General features: G+C 37.1%; 1 protein-coding gene across 17 annotated transcripts in view; it reads right to left on the bottom strand.

Annotated features, from left to right (window-relative positions):
- Nucleotides 1-21,253, bottom strand: part of RAB3IP (RAB3A interacting protein) — a 56,947-nt gene that overhangs the window by 7,295 nt on the left and 28,399 nt on the right. For 8 of the 17 annotated variants that reach the window (XM_086399995.1, XM_086399996.1, XM_086399999.1 and 5 more), the window contains 5 exons: nt 16,359-16,454; nt 10,036-10,113; nt 8,999-9,202; nt 5,391-5,519; nt 3,817-3,929 (listed from right to left, as the gene is read on the bottom strand). In XM_086399995.1, coding sequence (XP_086256121.1) covers nt 3,817-3,929; nt 5,391-5,519; nt 8,999-9,202; nt 10,036-10,113; nt 16,359-16,454 — 620 coding nt within the window. Of the gene's footprint in view, nt 1-3,586; nt 3,708-3,816; nt 3,930-5,390; nt 5,520-8,998; nt 9,203-10,035; nt 10,114-16,358; nt 16,455-21,253 lie in introns of all 17 variants that reach the window. The other 9 variants (XR_015163778.1, XR_015163779.1, XR_015163781.1 and 6 more) reach the window with 3 other exon arrangements.

Genomic DNA, 21,253 nt, shown 5'->3' on the forward strand with positions numbered 1-21,253 from the left:
TGGGATTTCTTTGGAAAGAATGATGCTAAAGCTGAAACTCCAGTACTTTGGCCACGTCATGCGAAGAGCTGACTCATTGGAAAAGACTCTGATGCTGGGAGGGATTGGGGGCAGGAGGAGAAGGGGACGACAGAGGATGAAATGGCTGGATGGCATCACTGACTCAATGGATGTGAGTCTGAGTGAACTCCAGGAGTTGGTGATGGACAGGGAGGCCTGGCGTGCTGCGATTCATGGGGTCGCAAAGAGTCGGACACGACTGAGTGACTGATCTGATCTCAACTTCTGTTTTAGTTGAAAAAAACTTAAAAGTAACTGTTCAAGTCTCAAAACATGCTACTGATACCCTGCAGGACAACAGTTTCCAGATGGGATACTTTTTGGTGTGTTGGGTTGGTGTATATGCATTTAACATGGCACCTAGGCCTGAGAAATACAAAGGAATAAGATATCTTACAAATACATTGCATCTTAACAATTACAATTACACAAAGAGTACATACTACATTTAGACATACAGACCTTCTTCTTCGCATACTACAACATGTATGAGGGTTTTCAGGCTACAATAGGGTGAAAGCCTCTTGAGAGCAGGGAATGTACTGTATTCATCTTTAAATGCCTGACAATAAGTATCCACCTGGCAGAGAGCAGACATTCAGTGGTTGCTGGTTAAGTGAAGGCCACCTGTCACTCTACGTGCTCAACAAGATCAGGTTGGACTCACAGAAGCCCAGCTGTCACCCTGCTAAATTAGAAGCTTGACTAAAGACAGCTACCACTTCTTGTCAATGCAAACTTAGTGTAGCTCTAAAGTAAAATAAAGTGGCCAATAGCATTTTATAGGACATTATAAGTCATAAAGAAAAATGTATTAACTAGACGTTGAATTTTCAGCTATACTTACGAGAAATATGAAATGAATGTGGCTCCATATTAAGCAAACACACAACAAATGGTTACTTAAAAAAGAATAATTCTGGCAATTCGAATCACAGAAGAATTCTTACCTTTTCAAAGAGATTTCACCTCACTGTTCCTTTATTAGAAAATGCCTTTAATGATCTATAATAATATTTAAAAGCACTACTACTAGCTTGAGGATGGACAATCAAGAAATTTAAGGCACAAGTGTTAAAAGTCCTTAGAACTATACTATTTTAAGCATAATTTACACAAGAGAAAAAAGTAACCATCAAACTGATAAAAATCACCTTTACACCGCTCTTCTGGAAGCAGACATATATCTGTTTGTCCACTATTTTTCTAACTTGCAAATGACTCAGGTAAAATGGTTTTAAGTATCAACTTTTAAAATAATAAAGTGTTTAAGTTATCTCATTTCTGAAGCTAATATATTTTTATTTGAGCTAGAATTCAATGCTAAGTCTTCTGACCTCTAATTCCGATTAAAAAAAAAAAAACAAAAAAACATATCTCAGTATCTCAATAGCTCTAGTCCCAAGATTTCAAATCCCTGCTTGCCATTTTCACTCAAGAATGTCAACGTGTCTAAGTCTGCATCTATCATCTTGTAAACCAGAGCCCTATTAACTTCCAAAAGTTCACATCACCCATCCAGTCACCTCTAACTCCTTTCTTTACACATCTTTCCTCCCCGTACACTCATCATCCACTGAACGCAGTTACCTCTTCTTCAGTCTTTGTTATCCAAATTCCATCCACACTTCCAAAACCCAGATCAAACCAAAGCCCCTCTAATAACAGTTCTGATCACCACCAGTGGAATGACTTTGCCTTCCACAAAATTCCCAGAGCACTATGCCATTCACTTAGTGACTGTCTTGACAATCTCATCCACAAGAGCCTTAGCCGGGGCCATACTTCACGTTTCATTCAAAAAAAAAAGACAACATTTTCCTTTGGTTTTCTCCACACAATATGCACTGCAAACATCTTGGCTTCTGGCCCCATTTCCACAAGCACAACAATACCCTTAATTGTTCCCTAAATAGCTCAGTTGGTAAAGAATCCACCTGCAATGCAGAAGACCCCCTTTGATTCCTGGGTTGGGAAGATCCACGGGAGAAGGGACAGGCTACCCACTCCAGAATTCTTGGCTTCCCTTCTGGCTCATCTGGTAAAGAATCCACCTGCAATGCAGACCTGGATTTGATCCCTGGGTTGGAAAGATCCCCTGGAGAAGGGAAAGGCTACCCACTAGAGTATCCTGGCCTGGAGAATTCCATGGGGTCACAAACAGGTGGACATGATTGAGTGACTTTCACTTTCATTCAGTATAATTATTTTACTAAAATATTGTAAAAATCTACTGTAACTGAGACTTCATTTGATGATACTGCACATTTAATATGTGGGATAGATACAATGCAACCATAAATTTAAAATCCTACAATAAAAACTGCTAAAAACTGCTATCATTAACGATAGGAGTTTGTTGATGAGTAGAATTTAGGAATGTAAATCTCTTCCCCAAAATTCAGAGGCCACCATACTACAAGTGTGGCTGCTGCTGCTAAGTCGCTTCAGTCGTGTCCAACTCTTCGCGACCTCATGGACTGCAGCCCACCAGGCTCCTCTGTCCATGGGATTTTCCAGGCAAGAGTGGGTTGCATGGGAGTGTAAAACAGGACACAACTCTAGGTAGACAGACTTGCGGCTCACGAACAAACACAGGACTAAAAAAATAAGTTACCCAAATACCAGCACTGACTGATCCTGCTGAGAGTGCAATGTGCATAACAGGAAACAGGAAGAACGACACAACTCCCACAACTGGTTTTAACAGACCTAGCAGTTAATCTCAACCAGCTGTTTCCTCTTTTGCCTTCAAATAGCCTGCCTGACAGGATTCAACTGTTGCTAGCTAGGAGCTCTCTTGGGCCTCCTAGTGGTAAAGAACCTGCAGGAGACATAAGAGATGTGGGTTCGATCCCTGGGTGGGGAAGATCCTCTGGATGAGGGTATGACAACACACTCCAGTATTCTTGCCTGGAGAATCTCATGGACAGAGGAGCCTGGCAGGCTATATGGTCCATGGGGTGGCAGAGACTGGGACACAACTGAGTGACTTAGCATGCACGCACATGAGCTCTCCTAGGCTCTTCAGTCCCCTTATACTGATCTAGTTTTTAACCAACTAAGCAGCTTCCCCTAAATCTTTCAAAGTCACCTTTTAAACAGCTGTCCCAAAGGTTTTGGGTACTGCTGGTTTCAATCTTTTTCTCCCATAACTGGTTGGAAAAAGGCTTGTTCTGCTATGAAATGTGGTCACCCGTGAAGGTACACAACTGTCAAATATTTCTTACACATGAAGACAGAAACGTTTCTTTACCAAAGTGAGAAAGCTTTACAATGAGACTACTGAAGAAAAGTACTAGCCAAGTCTTTTGGTACCCTGTTTTCATGCTTGGTAAGACCCGGTCTAATTCACTGTCTTTTCAAATTATTTTTGAAGCAAATTTCAAGAAGAAATATTTTATACAAAAAGCCCAGAACATGAAAAGTACAACAACAACAAAAAATCTGCTTATGACCCATTAAAGAGATTTCATAATCAGGTAATAGATTACAATATGTGGTTTACAAAAAAAGTTTCTGACACCTGATCTACCTGGATCCCACGTACAGGTCTGTAATTAAAGAGCTCTCCACTGACGATACATCTGAAATCCCCACACTGCCTGCGGGTTGGTCTCTGGGCTGCACAGACTCTAAACAGAAAACTGACGAGAGATTTAACCATATTTAAAACCAGAAAAAATTAGAATAACTACAACACATAAATTTTTAAAACTCAGTATTCTTCCACAAGACATGATTGTGAAAACATACTTTGGTCCTCCGCATTCAACTGCAGATGCTTTCACGAATCGAACAGGTTGTAATCCCACTGGTTCAATGCTTAAAGTGTTGTTCTCCACAGCCTCCAGAACAGCTGAAGCCAACTTCACAGAACACAGAAAAATATTAGATGCTGACAGGAAAATGTAAAAATTCTAGTTCACAGTAAACTGATGTTTAAAAATTATTTTTCCCCAAGTTCCCCTAGATTTGCCTTAGCTAATGAAAAAGAAAGAAACCACACAAGCTTGGTTTGAATTCTTTTATAACTCTGATATTGTTATGAAAAGTGATTCAGTTACAGCTAAATAACTTTTCTCATTTTCTGGAAGGAAATTAAAGACATTAATTCCAGATCACCCCTTATCACATCCACTATTAAAGTCACTTCAAAATTAATATCTTAATGCTTGATTTTACTAAATTTATGCATTATTTTTTAATACTGGTCATCATATTAGAGCAATATATATTAAACAGAACTATATATTTAATGATCACATAAATACACCAATTGTATTTATGTGCACAAGAGTATACAAAAGAATTAATGAATTATCAAATATTAAATGCCCAGATGGAGATGGTAGTAACTGATAAACAATTGATGAAATGGGCAAACTACTTTATTCTGGCAAGATTACTTATACGTAGCAATCTACCTAAAATTAGGGCCAGAGCCATAATGACTAACAGCTATATATCAAAAGCATTTTATTCTTCCTCTTCTCCTTACAAGTAGTGTTGTAATTAAATTCTCTGAAGACTCGTAGGATTAACTTTCTTAAAACACTTATTGACTGGATATTTGTAGACAAACCTTCCACATGTAAGAACAAATAAAAGTTATGACCTTACATTTGCATAGTGTTTTAAGGTTTTCTGTCTACTTCAAAGTGTCAAAGTGTTAGTCACACAGTCATGCCCGACTCTTTGAAGCTCCATGGACTGTAGCCCACCAGGCTCCTCTGTCCATGGAGTTCTCCAGGCAAGAATACTGGAGTGCGTAGCCTTCCCTTTTCTAAGGGATCTTCCCAACCCAGGGATAGAACCTGGGTCTCCTGCATTGCAGGCAGATGCTTTACCGTCTGAGCCACCAGGGAGGTTTTTCTATCTACTTAATTGACTTCGTTTTGTCTTAACAACCCTGAGACACAGGCAAGGAAGGCATTTTTTCCCCCATTTTAACGATGAAGGAACTAAACAGGAGTTTTAAAATCACATATGGATAAACCAAACAAACAGCTTGAAGTATACAGAAATTCCTTTACACTGACTCTTGGACTAAAAGTTAAGAAATAAGCCCTACCCCCTTAACATACTTAATACTTCACTCCAGTGCAAAACACACTGCAGTGTGAGTGATCCTCTGCTCAAATAAGGAAGGAGGCTCAGTAAGTGAATGCCAAGAAATTATTATGATCCTAATATGGAATGGAGAAAATGGTAAAACATGACATTTTATAAATTATCTGTGTAAGAGATAGTAAAATATGTAACATGTCTAAGTAAAAGGTATAGGAACAACTCTAATGCATTTCTATTAAAGTTTTTTTTAAAATTACCTCACTTTTTGAGAAGGTTAAACAAGGAAAGATATCTTCCTGATAGATTTTGTCTAAGAAAGGACAGGTTCTGTCCATTGTGGGCTCATCCTTCCAAGATCTGAATTCATTATACAGGGATAAGTCAGCCTGACAAAAGAAAACATAAAATAACTTTTTAAAAAGTACAAACAAAAAATCACTTTATAAAACCAAAACCTAATTAATATATTACCAAAAAACAAATACTCTTTATTTAAAATAACAATTGAACCATTCTTGATTAGTTATAATACAGGATAGCAATTTTTTAATTGAAGTATAGCTGATTTACAATATTGTTTGTTTCGGGTGTATAGCAAAGTGATTCAATTAAACATTTTTTTTCAAATTCTTTCCATTATAGATTATTATAAGGTATTGAATATAGTTCCCTGTTGTTGTTTTAGCTGCTAAGTCATGTCCAACCCTTTAGTAACCCCCTGGAGTGTAGCTCGCCAGGTTCCTCTGTCCATGAGATTTTCCCAGGCAAGAATACTGGAGTGGATTGCCATTTCCTTCTCCAGGCGATCTTCCCCACCCAGGGATTGAACCTGCCTCTCCTGCACTGGCAGGCAAGATATTCCCCACTGAGCCACCAGAGAAGCCCATGGTTCCCTGTACTATACAGTAAATTCTTGGCTTATTTTATATACAGTGGTGTATATCTGTTAATCTCATCCTTCTAACTTATCCCTCTCTCAGCCTTTCTCTTTGGCAACCATAAGATCCCTTCTATGTCTGTAAGTCTGTTTCTGTTTTGTAAATAAATTCATTTGTACCTTTTTTAGGATTTCACATATAAGTGATCATATTTGTGTTTTTCTTTCTGACATCTTCAGTGAGTATGATACTCTCTAGGTCCATTTATGTTGCTACAAATGGCAATATTTCATTCTTTTTAAAAAACAATCCAAACTCCCAAATAACTAGGGGGTGCTTTTCAATGTAATCACTATGGTGTCAAAGATCACTACCATTACCTACCCACCAAAAAGAGTGTAACACTAATGTTGGAGTTCTTCTTAAGACACAGGTGCACACTGTTCTGAATACAAAAGTTTTCTGAAAACAAACAATTTGGAGCCAAGTTAATTAAAACAAGTGTTTAAACAGAGGCTGACCAAATTGTGAGATCTATTTTGGGGTCAAAAGTGACACCACCTGTTCAGCTATTTAAGGCATTTCCAGAATTTTCAAAATTTTTACTCTATAAGCTGCAAAACTAAAAGCAGCACACACACACAGCCTCCTAAATTGACTATCTCAAATACACAACATTCATTTAGATTTTTTTTGCCATTTCAACATCTAGTATCTCCCATCTGAATTACCAATAACCTAGCTGGCACCGGCCTTCCTATTCACTCTTCCAGTTGTCTCTTCTCTTTCCTTCCAATTTAATAATTTTTCCCAAGTATTCTTCTCTTTGGATTCCCCCAGCCCAGCTCAATACTGCCCATCAGCATATAAAGGTCCACCCAGCCCCCAGCCACCCAAACACAGAGCAGTGTCCCTCAGCCGCCCGCAACTCTAAGCCACTCCTGTCCAGAGGCACTAGCCGCCCTGTGAATGAAACACTGACTGCACCTGCGGCCTCCAGCACAGCTCAGACGTGCGTGTCGTCTATGTGAAAGTAACCAAACCTGCGGCCTCCAGGACAGCTCAGATGTGCATGTAGTCTGTGTGAAAGCAACCAAACCTACGGCCTCCAGGACAGCTCAGATTGCGTGTAGTCTATGTGAAAGTAACCAAAGACTGGCTGTACCCCAGCTTTCCTAGAGACTTCCCTCTAAGGTGTATAATAGCAATCTCAATGTGAATTTTTTTCATCCCAATCCATAAATTCCTTGAATCAAAGCTAAAGGCAAAAGGATAAAATTATTAGCAGATAAGTAATACATTTTCAAGTTAATTTTCTTTGTAAAGTCTACCCTTTGATGGATATAAAACCCCAAGTGGGTAAGTAGTGTTCTGAGAAAAGATTCTAGTTGAAAGGCAATAATTTAAACTACTTATTAAGAGCTGACTCTGTCAGGAACTATAGTAATAAGCACTTCACTAACATTTAATCCTCAAAGCTGGGCAAGATAAATATTATAACCTCCATTTATAGATAAGAAAACTAGAGTTTAGAGAGATAAAATAACTTGACCAAGGTTACCAAGCAAGAAGCCAGTAAAAGTTCACATTAGAGTGACTTGATCTCAAAGTTTCGCCTAACTGTGTGCATGCATGCACGTGTTCTCAGTGCTTTCAGAAGATACACTGTAAAGTCATGACTGAATGCCCCATCACATTTTCTATAGAAACATGGACATATTCCATTTTCTGTCCAACTGTTGTATCTAAGATTTACACAGTTCAAATTTATGTGTTTCCTTTGTCTAATAGAACATTTTGACAAGTTTTACACAAAATATTACAATACAAGATATAGCCAGAAAGCAAAATGTTATATGCCACCTATATGCATATTTTAAGGAATTTCATAAACACAAACTTTAAAACGTTCCATGAGAAACATCTAAATGTTCTTAGTGTAAAAAACAGGGAGAAAAGGGTACATAATTACACACACTGAGACACCACAGCAAAAATACAAGTTGTACCAAGCAATTAAAAATGCTATCAATACTGAAAGAAATCAGAATTAAAGTTATGACTAAAAACGTTTCTTAAATATTTAACAGAAACCAGTGTGAATTTTAATTTCATCACATTCAGATTTAACCAAGTATTGAACTTCTCTCCCACCAGCATCTTTTTTTCTTATGAATAACTAAACAATATACAATTCAATTAAAATGAGCAACAACCCTGGTTATTCAAATTCAATAAACTCCTGGCTTCTATGTAAAAATCAAAACAAGCAAAGCTTCTTCAAGATTAATCAGAGACTTGAATTCAACAATGTAAAATACAACTTTCAAGAAAAAAAATGGGAGAAGGCTGCTTGTTAGTGATCAATCCCTTTGGACATGCTTTCTTATCACATGTAAGTAAAAACTATTTTAAAATTACACAATTTTTACTCAAAACAGCTCAAAATATTAGCACATTATCCCAGCTATCCTCATAACATACCTTATAAAATTATAAGCTTACCATCAGTTCTATTTTTTGTTGCTTAATTATCTGAATTAACTCTAGGACTACCTTACTGATATAAAATTGTTTCTCCCAGAATTTAAGTAAAAATAACGCACTGTTCTTCAAGAAAATCACCTAATATTTTCATATATTTCTTATGTTCATATTTTGCTGGAGCATGCAAGCAATACATTTTGACTAGCCAGATCATTAAAGTCACCCACTCTCCTTTATACAACACACGACAGTTTGCTCCCTAAATGAAATATCGAGATTAAGAAACTTACCAAGTTTCCAGCAGGTACTCCAAGGTCAGCCAGGTAGAGAGGGGAACTGAAGAATCCCTGAAAGCAGCCAGCTCTAGACAAAGCCTCCCCCATCTTAATACTGAATATTTTGTATTAAAAGTTTTGCTGGCAAAAATCATAACCAACACCTCAGTGATGAGAATTACTAAGTATCAACAGAGTCAGAGGGGACAGTCCTGGACGAGTTACCTCTTTGCAGTCTTTTACAATTGGCTGTATCACACTGAGGTCCTGGTGACTGCCACTCATAGCACTGCTTGTACTTTTATTTCTTGTATGCCCCTTTTTAAAATGTGCCTTTCCACCTGGCAGAGGCTCTTGTGTAGGTGATGTTGGAGAACTGGACAATACAAGTGTCTTCAATGCAGCTACTTCAGCTTGGAGTACATCAATCTTGAAAAGAAATCAACACAGTCACATATACTGAATATGTTTTATGACAGATGCAGCTAAATGTTAACAATTTGGTAACTTTCAGAGATGAAACATAAGTTTAATGTGTATTTCCTGTGGAGTAATAAAAGGAAAGTAAACTAAATGGGTTTTTTGGGAGGGCTTTTTATCTTTAATCAGTCTTTTGATATTCCCATACAGTCTAGATTCAGCTGCTATTCACAATGTCAGATGAAAATTTTAAAATTATCAAAATGTTTAACATTTCACTATGTGGATTTTTAGATGAGATCGGGTGCGTTCAGGGTGGTATGGCTGTAGACACCACCAACTCAATGGACATGAGTTTGAGCACGCTCCATGAGCTGGTGATAGACAGGGAAGCCTGGCGTGCTGCCGTCCATGGGGTCACAAAGAGTCGGACACGACTGAGCTACTGAACGGATGCAAATTTTCAGAATCTTCATATTTAAAAATAGCCTATGATTAGGTGCAGTTCATTTCTAAAATAGTAAAATCTAGTAACATTTCAGTGGCTTTTTTAGTGAATTAAAAAATAATTGACTTTAAAATGTAATTATATAATCCTTTTGATAACATGTGTGATTCACAAAGCTTTAAATCATTTGCTTCTAATATAAATGTACACTAAATGTTCACTATTAATTATATCTATGTAGTAGCTATTTTCTTCTTTATAGTGTCTTGTAGTTTTAAAAATCTTCTAAAGTAAGCAGTACTTTTATAATCAGAACAAATCCAATAAATGTCAAGGTATTTTTCAAACTGTAATTACTAGTTTCTGTATCCTATTAAAAGCAGCAAAAACTTACTTTTCCTTGTGCTTCTTTTAGCTGTTTTTCTGCTGTTGCCTGCTTGACATTTGCTTCTCTCACCATCTTATGAGCTTCCTGAAAAAGTTAACATCTCATATTTTGGAAATAAAGTATTTAGCATTTGTTTTCAAAAATCCTTCAACAGGTGTCTATGATTGAAACAAAGATACACTAACAAAATTTTGCCTAAAATTAAGTATTCAATGTCAACAGCTGAAGCAGCAACTGTCATCAGGCAAATCAATTATTAGGAATAAAGAATAGGTACCTTCTTTTATTACCATAGAGGCAGGCAAGGTTTGATCATTTTAATTAATACTTGTGTAAAGACTGCAAATGTTAAAGAAGGAAAAGTCATGATCCACATGTCAAACCCAACTTCTTTGCAGTTAGGTTTTTATAATTTGTATTCATATTACTATGCACAGCAAAGACATACAGGAGAAACAAGCAAAAATATTAACACATCAGTAATGCTGTAGTTTATAGGAGTAACAGCTGAGAAGCCTTAGAGCTTCCAATAAAAATACTCACAAATCGATATTAAATCTTGATTTTGTGCAGAGCAATTGAAAAAGGTTGAGTTTATCCTTTCATAAGATCTTAATTTTTTAGTACCAAATATATGAAACTCTCGGAGAAGGCAATGGCACCCCACTCGAGTACTGTCGCCCGGAAAATCCCACGGACGGAGGAGCCTGGTAGGCTGCAGTCCATGGGGTCGCTAAGAGTCGGACATGACTGAGGGACTTCACTTTCACTTTTCACTTTCATGCTTTGGAGGAAATGGCAACCCACTCCAGTGTTCTTGCCTGGAGAATCCCAGGGACGGGGGAACCTGGTGGGCTGCCGTCCATGGGGTCGCACAGAGTCGGACACGACTAAAGCGATTTAGCAGCAGCAGCATATGAAACTCTAGATATTTAATTCCCCTTTATTCATACAACATTTATTCATCAAACACTTATTCATAACATCTCTTCCTCAGCTACCGTTCCAGGTGCTGATAACTCTTAAGGAGCTTACACTCTGAAGACATTCTAATAATCAAATAAAATATGAGTACAAATTCTGGATTTTATTCTAAATCCATTATGAAGCCTTGTGGCCTTTTAAGAAAGAGAATGACATTATGTTATTTGTATTTTAAAAAGCTTACTCTGCTGTACGGAATAATCCCTATAAAATATAAGGGTAGACTGGAATAGTACACAGGGTGCTTGCAATAATCGCCCAGGATGTAAGAGCATAGATCTTAGAACTTCAATTTACTGTTCACGAGGAAGAGAGCGATGGAAGGCAGAAGGAAAGAAATCAGCTTCAAAGCTGTTTAACAGTTTGACAAGAGAACCCTCACTAGGACTGCTCAGGGGAGAGTGGAAGTTCTCCACACCAGAATTCCACGGTGGCACTCCCATTTGTTCACTTGCTTTTAGAGTATGTAATGACATTGCACCTTGTATGTGCCCTTGTATTATAATAAATGTACAGATATTGTTTTAAATAAGAAAAGCTTTACTATCAATGCTTATAACAAGATTAACTGTGAGAATATCCCATGCACCATTATGCTGGCTATCTTGTGTCAAAGCCTGTAGGAGCTATCAAATTTAATAATGAGACAAGCATTTTTCTTTTAAAAATAACAAGTATTTCAGATGTGCTGAGTAAGTGTTGAATTTTAACAAGTAACTGTCATTAAAATACTACTTGACAGGTAGTTCTCAAATAATAAGTATATCTAATCTGATCCTTCAAGATAAGTGACATTTTAACTATGAATCCAGAAGTAACATGTGCTATGGAGAGAATATTTGTTTAATGTTTAGAATTGGATTCTGCTTTCATTAATGGCGGACCATGCAACTTCTTAGAACAAACTTCCTACAGAGAACAGTTTTTAAAAGCTGGACAAATTTTTTAAAAATGTTCTTGAAGGCATTAGAGTGCAACAAAATAATGAAGAACCAGAGGACCAAGATCCAGAAGAAGTAAACTGAGGAAAGTGAGCTGAAACTTGGGGTGATTTGTCCCCTTAGAGATATAAGGGATATACTGGAAAGGTATAAAATAAATGTAACTGGAGTCTAAAAAGGAAAGAGAAAAGAGCTAGAATGAGGCAAGAGGAGTATCTAAAATGATAATTCATAGGACTTTAAAAATTGACAAAAGACATAAAAAGATATATGAGCTTGAAAACTTTTCTATCACTGTCATTCTGAAACTGAAAAATTATTTAAGTATCATCTACACAGGAAAGTCCGTAAACTTTCTAGAAAGGCCAGATAGTAAGTAGTTCAGGCTTCTAAGTTGTATGGTCTGTGTTGTAACTACTCAACTCTGCTGCTATAGTGTGAAGGCAGCCACAGACAATAAAACAATCAATGAATATAGCCATTCCAATAAAAATTCATGGGCACTGAAATATGAGTTTCATAGAGTTTTCATACATCACAAGATATTCCTCTTTCGATTCTTTTTCCTCCTCTTACCATTTGAAAATGTAAAAACCAACCTTGGCTCGTTAGGTTGCACAAAAGTAGATATAGGCCAGTTTTGGCCTGCAGGCTATAGTTTGCACACCTGTGATCTATACAAACATTCATGTCTGTATATTTACAAACACGGAAGACAGAATTTTTTTCCTCTCTGGTTAGCAGTGGTTCAAATTAAGTTGATCTTTTTTTTTCTTTTTTAAAAATAATGTTTATTCACCATCTTCTGATTAGTTTTCAAAAACAATTTGTTGGCATTAAAGACAAAAACTCACTAGAGAATGTTACGGGAAAACTTTCACATAACTAGCAATGGGACTGAAAATTCATTATCATGACTTATTACAGGAAAAGATGTACTTGTTCCTTTCAGATGAGTATATATATCTGTGAGTTATGAGTAACATTAAATCTAAATTTTTAAAATGGAATTTAGACCATATCATCATTGGAAAAGGAAATGGCAACCCACTCCAGTACTCTTCTTGCCTGGAAAATCCCATGGACAGAGGAGCCTGGCAGGCTATAGTCCAAAGGGTTGTAGAGAGTCAGACACAACTGAGCGACTTCACTATCACTATCATCTGGATCATAAATTTAAAACAAGTTTTCAAAAACAAGATAACAGAGTCAATCACAACGCTCTCACAAAATAAATATACACATATACAATGTGTTTTAATGAGAATACTTCTGTATTATAAAAAATTTAAGTATTTTTATTATTTCACTTTTTATAAACACTTTTGTGTTTTATATGTATGTAACATTATGATGTGTGTTAGTATATGTGCATAATTTAAGTACATATGTCTTAGAACAGTGCCTAGTGCATAGGGAATTCTCAATATCTTCATCATAACAAAGGTTCATGCTCAAATTTGTCTCTGTGGCTTGAAAGAAAAGGAAGTGCCATTTATGACTTTCACCATACTTAAAAGCAAGATCAAGGTCATGAATTTGAGTCCCAGCATTCTTCTTAACTCTACTTATGATTTTCTTCACAGACAAAATAATTTGTACTATATGTGCTTACAGCATTGTTGAGAGAAACTAAGCATATCATAGACATTTACTAAAATTGGCTGAAAAAACATAAAACCACCTTAAGACTATATATCTTTTTTTTCCATGTTAAATGTAGACTACTTTGTAAAGCATTCTTTGAACTGATTTCACTTTATATTTCGCATTACCTGACAATCCATAATACTATAAGAAAAAATATATACACACACACATATATATACAACTTTATAATCTTGTATTTTTTGCTAAATACAGAAGTATAATTATATTCAAGATCATTCATCATATATAAATTCCTAATCTGAGTTTACAAGCTTACCAAAATTATATAAATTGAGTTTATTCAGAATAATCTTCAATTCTTAAAAAAAAAAAAAAACTATTTACACATATACATAAAATGTAAGCAAAAACATTTTTTCATAAAACAATGGTAAACTGAGATCATGAAGGCAAAACTGAGACCACAGAAAAACTTACTCTACTTTTTTTCTAAACTCAGTAAGCAGTTGGTTTGAATACAATTTTCTTCATTACTGAAATCATCTTTAATCAGCGTAGTTTCTTTCCCAGAAAGTACACACAGTTAAGGTTATTAGTCACTGTTAGGTCAGAGATAAATTAGGGACCCCAAAATTATGCTTTTTAGATAACTTTTTCATTCATTGCACTAACTGCACTTCTGGTACTTCACATCCTGCTAGAGACAGGGAAAAGTTTCTATTTGTTCTCCTACTTCATCTAACAAAATGACATGTACATGCAGCTGGGGGGAACTAAGTGGGGGCTAAAATTAAGGGCAGGCTGGTAGGAAACCAATATTAACATAAGCAGCATAATGTATTTGCTTTCTTATCTACTAACACTATATTATAAAATTTTCTTCTAACCAGACAGTACTGAAAGAAATGCCTTATGTTTCTGTACACTCCTTCTACATATAAAAATGTAACATTACATAACTCCTGTTCCAGATCTTTGTATGTTAGTAGCTCAGTCATGTCTGACTGAGACCCCATGGACTGTAGCCCACTAGGCTTCTCTGTCCACGGGATTTCCCAGGCAAGAATATTGGAGTGGGTTGCCATTCCCTTCTCCAGAGAATCTTTCTGACCAAGGGATCAAATTTGGGTCTCTGGAAATGCAGGCGGATTCCTTGCCATCTAAGTCACCAAGGAAGCTCTCCAGATCTTTAATTTCCCACTATTTCTAAGCTTAAATTTATCTTCCTATTATCTCTGATAACTAGCTAACTAAACAAAAAAAAAAAGTTTTTAAACATTCATGAAAGAAAGACAGGTGAGAGAGCAAAGGGGTGTGAGCAGAGGGGAGCATGGAAAGCCCACACTTCTGAAAACATCCTCTGCAATATTACTTATAACAATAACAACTGTGGAATATACACTGGATAGATTATGATTTTCATTACACTGACTATGCAGTAACATGAAAAGATGTTATTTAAAGTACAAAATATATTAGGATTACAACTATGCAAGCAAATATGCATACCTAAAACTAAAAAAGATTCTGCATATACAAACATAACAAGGGTGAAGAAACGTTTCCCCTAAAATCCATTTTTACATTAAAAATTTTAAGAACAAATTTTCAGGGGAAAAAAGAAAATATTGGTAAAGTGATAATGACACTAGCCATTCTAATAACACATCAATGTTTTTGATAAGGAGCCTCTGAAGGCTAAAGATCTTATAACCTAAAGGAAGTGCGCTAGGTAGTGGTTCTTAACCTAGAAAATAATATCCTCTCCCCACCCTCCACAAGGATACTTAAAAGTTGTCAAAATGATGAGGGAGTATTACTAGAATACTGGAAACACCGTCAAGTGTTACAGTTAATTCTGTGTGTCAACCTGACTGGGCCCCAGGTGCCCAGGCATTTAAGGTAGATGTTCTGGATGTTTCTGTGAAGATGCTTCTGGATGAGCTAATATGTGAATTGGTAAAGTGAGTAAAGCAGATTGCCCTCCACAATGTGGGTGCTGCTCATCCAATCAGCTGAAGGCCTGTTAGAACAAAAAGGCTCATCCCCCAAAAGTAAGAGAGAATTCTTTCTGCTTTCAGACTCAAGTTTAAACACCAGCTCTTCCTGGGTCTCAAGCCTAACAGCCTTTGAACTAGAAACTAGAACTACATCATCAGCTCTCCTGGTTCTCTGGCCTCTGGACTGAGACTGGAACTACACCAGGGTCTCTAGTCTACCAACTCATCCTCCAGGTTTTGGACTTGCCAACCTCCTTACATAAGCCTCTTTCTACACATATATAGACATATGTATGTATAGACATGCATCCTATTGGTTCTGTTTCCTGGAAAACCCTGATTAATACAGCAAGGATGCTAATGTCCTACAATGTCAGTGGCACTCCTACTGAGAGACACTGCTTGAATCAGGGAGACATTCTGATCCTGTGGCAGGCTGGAGATAATGTTCCTCAAATCATCCCCTTTCAGAAAACTACCTCAAAGGTTTTCCACCTGTGTTATGGAATCATATAAAGTTACTTGAAAGCAGCCCCTAAATAGTTTGTAAAATCAAAATTAAAATTTACCTCCTCTCTTTTCATTCACATTTTTAAACCACACGATTCTAGTAGCCCATAGTTTTTTACATCATTTTAAGTTGTAGCCTCTACATTTCTTAAATATTTTTTTAGAGGACTTACAAATATGCATGGAAGCTCAGCATATCTTTTTCAAGATTCCCTCAAATAATAATTCTATCAATATATAAAAATTAAGACATTGCTCTTGACCAAGACATAAATAGACCAACCTCAAATAGACTAGCTGTGAGTTCCTCCAACTCCTGTCCAAGTTGATCTCGTACTTTAGAAAGCCTCTCACACTCTTCATCTTTTAACTTCAGTTCCTATGAGAAATTGATCATTTTATTTTTTTTAATTTCCAAAGTTTGATGTTAGACTCAGAAGACTATATAATCTTTACTAATAAAATTATAAAATATTAATACTGCCCCCTCCTACAACATTCACACTGGAAGTTTTTATTTAGCACTTGCTATGTGGAAACAACCAGGCAAATCTAAAATTACAAATCATTCTAACTATTAAATTTTCATAAAATATCCAAAGATTAAGTATAATTATTCATTACCTGTGAAAATAAACAATTAAAGAACTTCATTTTTTTCCCTTAACTTTGCTCTGAACATATTTGTTTCCATCAAGCAAGGAATTTCTTCAATTAACTCAGGTTCATTTCAATTAATGTTTAGTGAAGTTGTTTCATGTTTACCTTAACAATTGTTTACCTATAGATAATTTCATGTACCATACTGCAGTTAGTCTAAAAATGTCCATTAGGAGACTATACCCATTCATCACTGCAACCAGAGGCAAGCAATATATATTACATTTAAAATCAAGAAGAATATTAATGACAAAAATCCTGTATTTATACATAACTCCTCAACAGGTAATAAATAGATGCTAAAAAATTCCTTTATTAAGATGTTAAAATATGCCATTTAAAAAAAATTTTGTATGTAAATTTATCTTTCAAACTTATGAGATTAAAAAAAAATCCAAGCTCCCTATATATTGGCCACAGATACACTAATAAAATAATGAGTTAGTTGTGCTGTAATTGTGGTGGCAGCATAGTTTCTAAATTCTCCACCAACTCCTAAAATCACTGCAGATGGTGACTGCAGTCATGAAATTAGAAGATGACTGCTTCTTGGCATGACAGCTATAACAAACCTACACAGTGTGTTAAAAAGCAAAGACATCACATCACCAACAAAGGTTCATAGAGTCAAGGCTATGGTCTTTCCAGTAGTCATGTACAGATGTGAGAGCTGGACAATAAAGAAGGCAGAGCACCAAAGAATGAATGCTTTCGAACTGTGGTGCTGGAGAAGACTCTTGAAAGTCCCTTGCACAGCAAGGAGATCAAATCAGTTAATCTTAAGGGAAATAAACCCTGAATACTCTTTGGAAGGACTGGTGCTGAAGCTGGAATTCCAATACTTTGGCCACCTGATACAAACAGCTGACTCACTGGCAGAGACCCTGATGCTGGGAAAGACTGAAGGCAGAAGAAGAGGGCAAGAGAGGATGAGACGGTGGGATGGCATCACCGATTCAATACACATGAACTTGGGCAAACTCCAAGAGATGGTGAGGGACAGGGAAGCCTGGTGTGCTGCAGTCCATGGGGTCACGAAGAGTTGGACATGACTTGGTGACTGAACAACAACTCCTAAAAACCAAATACACCAACTGGGATATCAGAAGAAACCAATGACTATGTCTTCAACAAAACTAAGTAAAAGTGAATCCTCACAAATCTTAGACCCTGAGAAAATGTGGTTACACTGCCCAGACCACAGAATCAGCAGTTATGTGGAAGGGAGCACCGGAAGTGCTTCCATTCCCACAGAGTCCCAATATCCGCCTACCCTTCTGGTGGAGGTTTTAAGATTACAAGTGAATCTCCCTCACTTATGCTCTAAGTAATTTTCAAACTGCTGCTTTTGTGCTGGGTCTTAGGGTGAGTCTGCGTGTGAGTCTTTCAGATTGGAATCTCAATTCCCTAGAGCTTTTGGGTCTCTTGGACATATGCCCCATTGATTTTCAAAGCCAAATGTTTTGGGGCTTATCTGTCCACTGCAGATACCAGGGATTGAAGTACCTAATGTGGGGGCACAAACCCCTTGGGAAATCCAATTCATTTAAACATGAAAGACAAAAAAAAGATATGTGAAGTTACCATTATAAAAAAGTTAAACATAAAGCCAAGTCAGCTACAGGTAAAGAAAATCAGATAGGTATCAAATTTCAACAGCATTTTATGCTAAAAACAATGGAGTCACATTTTTAAGATTCTCAAGGGAAAAAAAATGTGAGTTGAGAATTTCATATCCAGTCAAAGTATCCTTCAAATATAAGACCAAAGACTAAAAGTTATAAACCTGTCACACTTTAGAAACTATATCTCCCATGAGCTTTCCAGAGTAATCAAGCAGTGAATGAGTTTCATATAATCAAGAAAAAAAACGAGAAGCTTTAACATTAAAGACAGGGGATGAGAAACAAATGTATTTAACTGTAGAACTACAAATAAAAGATGAGGATACATAAAAATGAAAAGACAAGCCACAGACTGGGAGAAAATATTTGCAGAAGACATCTGATAAAGGACTGTTAACCAAAATATACAAAGAATTCTTAAAACTCAACAGTAAGAAAACAATTTGATTGAAAAGCGTGCAAAAGATCTGCAAAGACACCTTGCCAAAGTTATAGAGATGTCAAATGAACACAGGAAAAGATGTTCCATATTGTATGTCATCAGGGAAATGCAAACTACAGCAACAACATGATTCCACCATACACCTAGTAGAAGGACCAAAAAGCAGAACTACAACAATATATACTGACAAGGATGGGAGAGAACGGGAATTCTCATGCATTGCTTGTGGGAATACAAAATGGTACAGCCGCTCTGGAAGACTTTCAGCAATTTTTTTGCAAAACCAAACATATTCTTACCACATGATCCAGTAATCATACTCCTTGGTATTTACCCAAAGGAACTGAAAACATAGCCACACAAAAGCCTGCACACAGATGTTTATACATTCATAACTGCCAAACTTGGAAGCAACCAAATATGCTTCAGTTAGGTGGATGAATAATTAAACTGTGGTATATCAATAACCTCAGATATGCAGATGATACCACCCTTATGGCAGAAAGTGAAGAGGAACTAAAAAGCCTCTTGATGAAAGTGAAAGTGGAGAGTGAAAAAGTTGGCTTAAAGCTCAGCATTCAAAAAACTAAGATCATGGCATCTGGTCCCATCACTTCATGGCAAATAGATGGGGAAACAGTGGCAGACTTTATTTTTTGGGGCTCCAAAATCACTGCAGATGGTGACAGCAGCCATGAAATTAAAAGACGCTTACTCCTTGGAAGGAAAGTTATGACCAACCTAGATAGCATATTCAAAAGCAGAGACATGACTTTGCCAACAAAAGTCCGTCTAGTCAAGGCTATGGTTTTTCCTGTGGTCATATATGGATGTGAGAGTTGGACTGTGAAGAAGGCTGAGCACCGAAGAATCGATGCTTTTGAACTGTGGTGTTGGAGAAGACTCTTGAGAGTCCCTTGGACTGCAAGGAGTTCCAACCAGTCCATTCTAAAGGAGATCAGCCCTGGGATTTCTTTGAAGGAATGATGCTAAAGCTGAAACTCCAGTACTTTGGCCACCTCATGCGAAGAGCTGACTCACTGGAAAAGACTTTGATGCTGGGAGGGATTGGGGGCAGGAGGAGAAGGAGACGACAGAGGATGAGATGGCTGGATGGCATCACTGACTCAATGGATGTGAGTCTGAGTGAACTCCGGGAGTTGGTGATGGACAGGGAGGCCTGGCGTGCTGCGATTCATGAGGTCGCAAAGAGTCAGACACGACTGAGTGACTGAACTGAACTGTACTGAACCAATATCCAAACAACAAACCATTACTCAGCATTAAATGGAAATGAGCTATCAAGCCATGAACAGATATGGAGGAAAAGAAGTACATGACTAAATAAAATAATCTAATCTTAAAAGGCTGCATGCTGTATGATTCCAACTATATGACATTCTGAAAAGGGAAAACTGTGGAGATGGTAAAAAGATCAGTGGGCTGCCAAGGACTAAGAAGTAGGGAGGGATGAATAGGTAGAACCTAGAGGATTTTCGGAGAAGGCAAAGGCACCCCACTCCAGTACTCTTCCCTGGAAAATCCCATGGATGGAGGAGCCCGGTGGGCTGCCGTCCATGGGGTCGCTAAGAGTCAGACGCAACTGAACAGCTTCACTTTCACTTTTCACTTTCCTGCATTGGAGAAGGAAATAGCAACCCACTCCAGTGTTCTTGTCTGGAGAATCCCAGGAATGGGGGAGCCTCGTGGGCTGCCGTCTATGGGGTCGCACAGAGTTGGACACGACTGAAGCGACTTAGCAGCAGCAGCAGAGGATTTTTCCAATGCAGAAGACCCGGGTTTGATTTCTGCTTTGGGAAGATTCCCTGGAGAAGGAAATGGCAACCCACTCCAGTATTTTTGCCTAGAGAATCCCACAGAGTAACCTGACAGGCTATAGTCCATGGGGTTGCAAGAGTCAGACATGACTTAGTGAATTTGATTTTTAGGACAGTGAAACTATTCATATACTATAATGACAGATACACATCATTATATTTTAGTCAAAACCTATAGAAAGTACAACACCAAAAGTGAATCCTAATGTAAACACTAATGTAAATGGGGGATAATCACATGTCAATTTAGGTTCACCAATTTTAACGAATGTACCATTCTGGGGCAAGATGTTCATAATGGGAGAGGCTATGCATATGTGAGGAAAGGGAACTCAGAGCAGCTCTGTACTTTCCTCTCAATTCTCCTATGAACCTAAAATTGATCTTTAAAAAGTCTGTTTTTTTTTAAATGGAGATAAAGTTGAGAAAAGTTACATAAATGTTATAAGCCTTAGAAATGTAAAAAAACACACACAAAAAAACCCCGGCAAAATAGGAGAAAGAAGAAATCAAATTCACTAACTTCTTAAATATTAATTGGGAATAAAGGGATACAACTTGAAGCTCATAAATCAATTAGTATAAATCTGAACATATTTAACCCCATAGAAAT

The sequence above is a fragment of the Bos grunniens genome, chromosome 5 (assembly GCF_055505025.1).
Source record: "Bos grunniens cultivar Pamir isolate PY7600 chromosome 5, Bosgru_T2T1.0, whole genome shotgun sequence".
Lineage (NCBI taxonomy): Eukaryota > Metazoa > Chordata > Mammalia > Artiodactyla > Bovidae > Bos > Bos grunniens.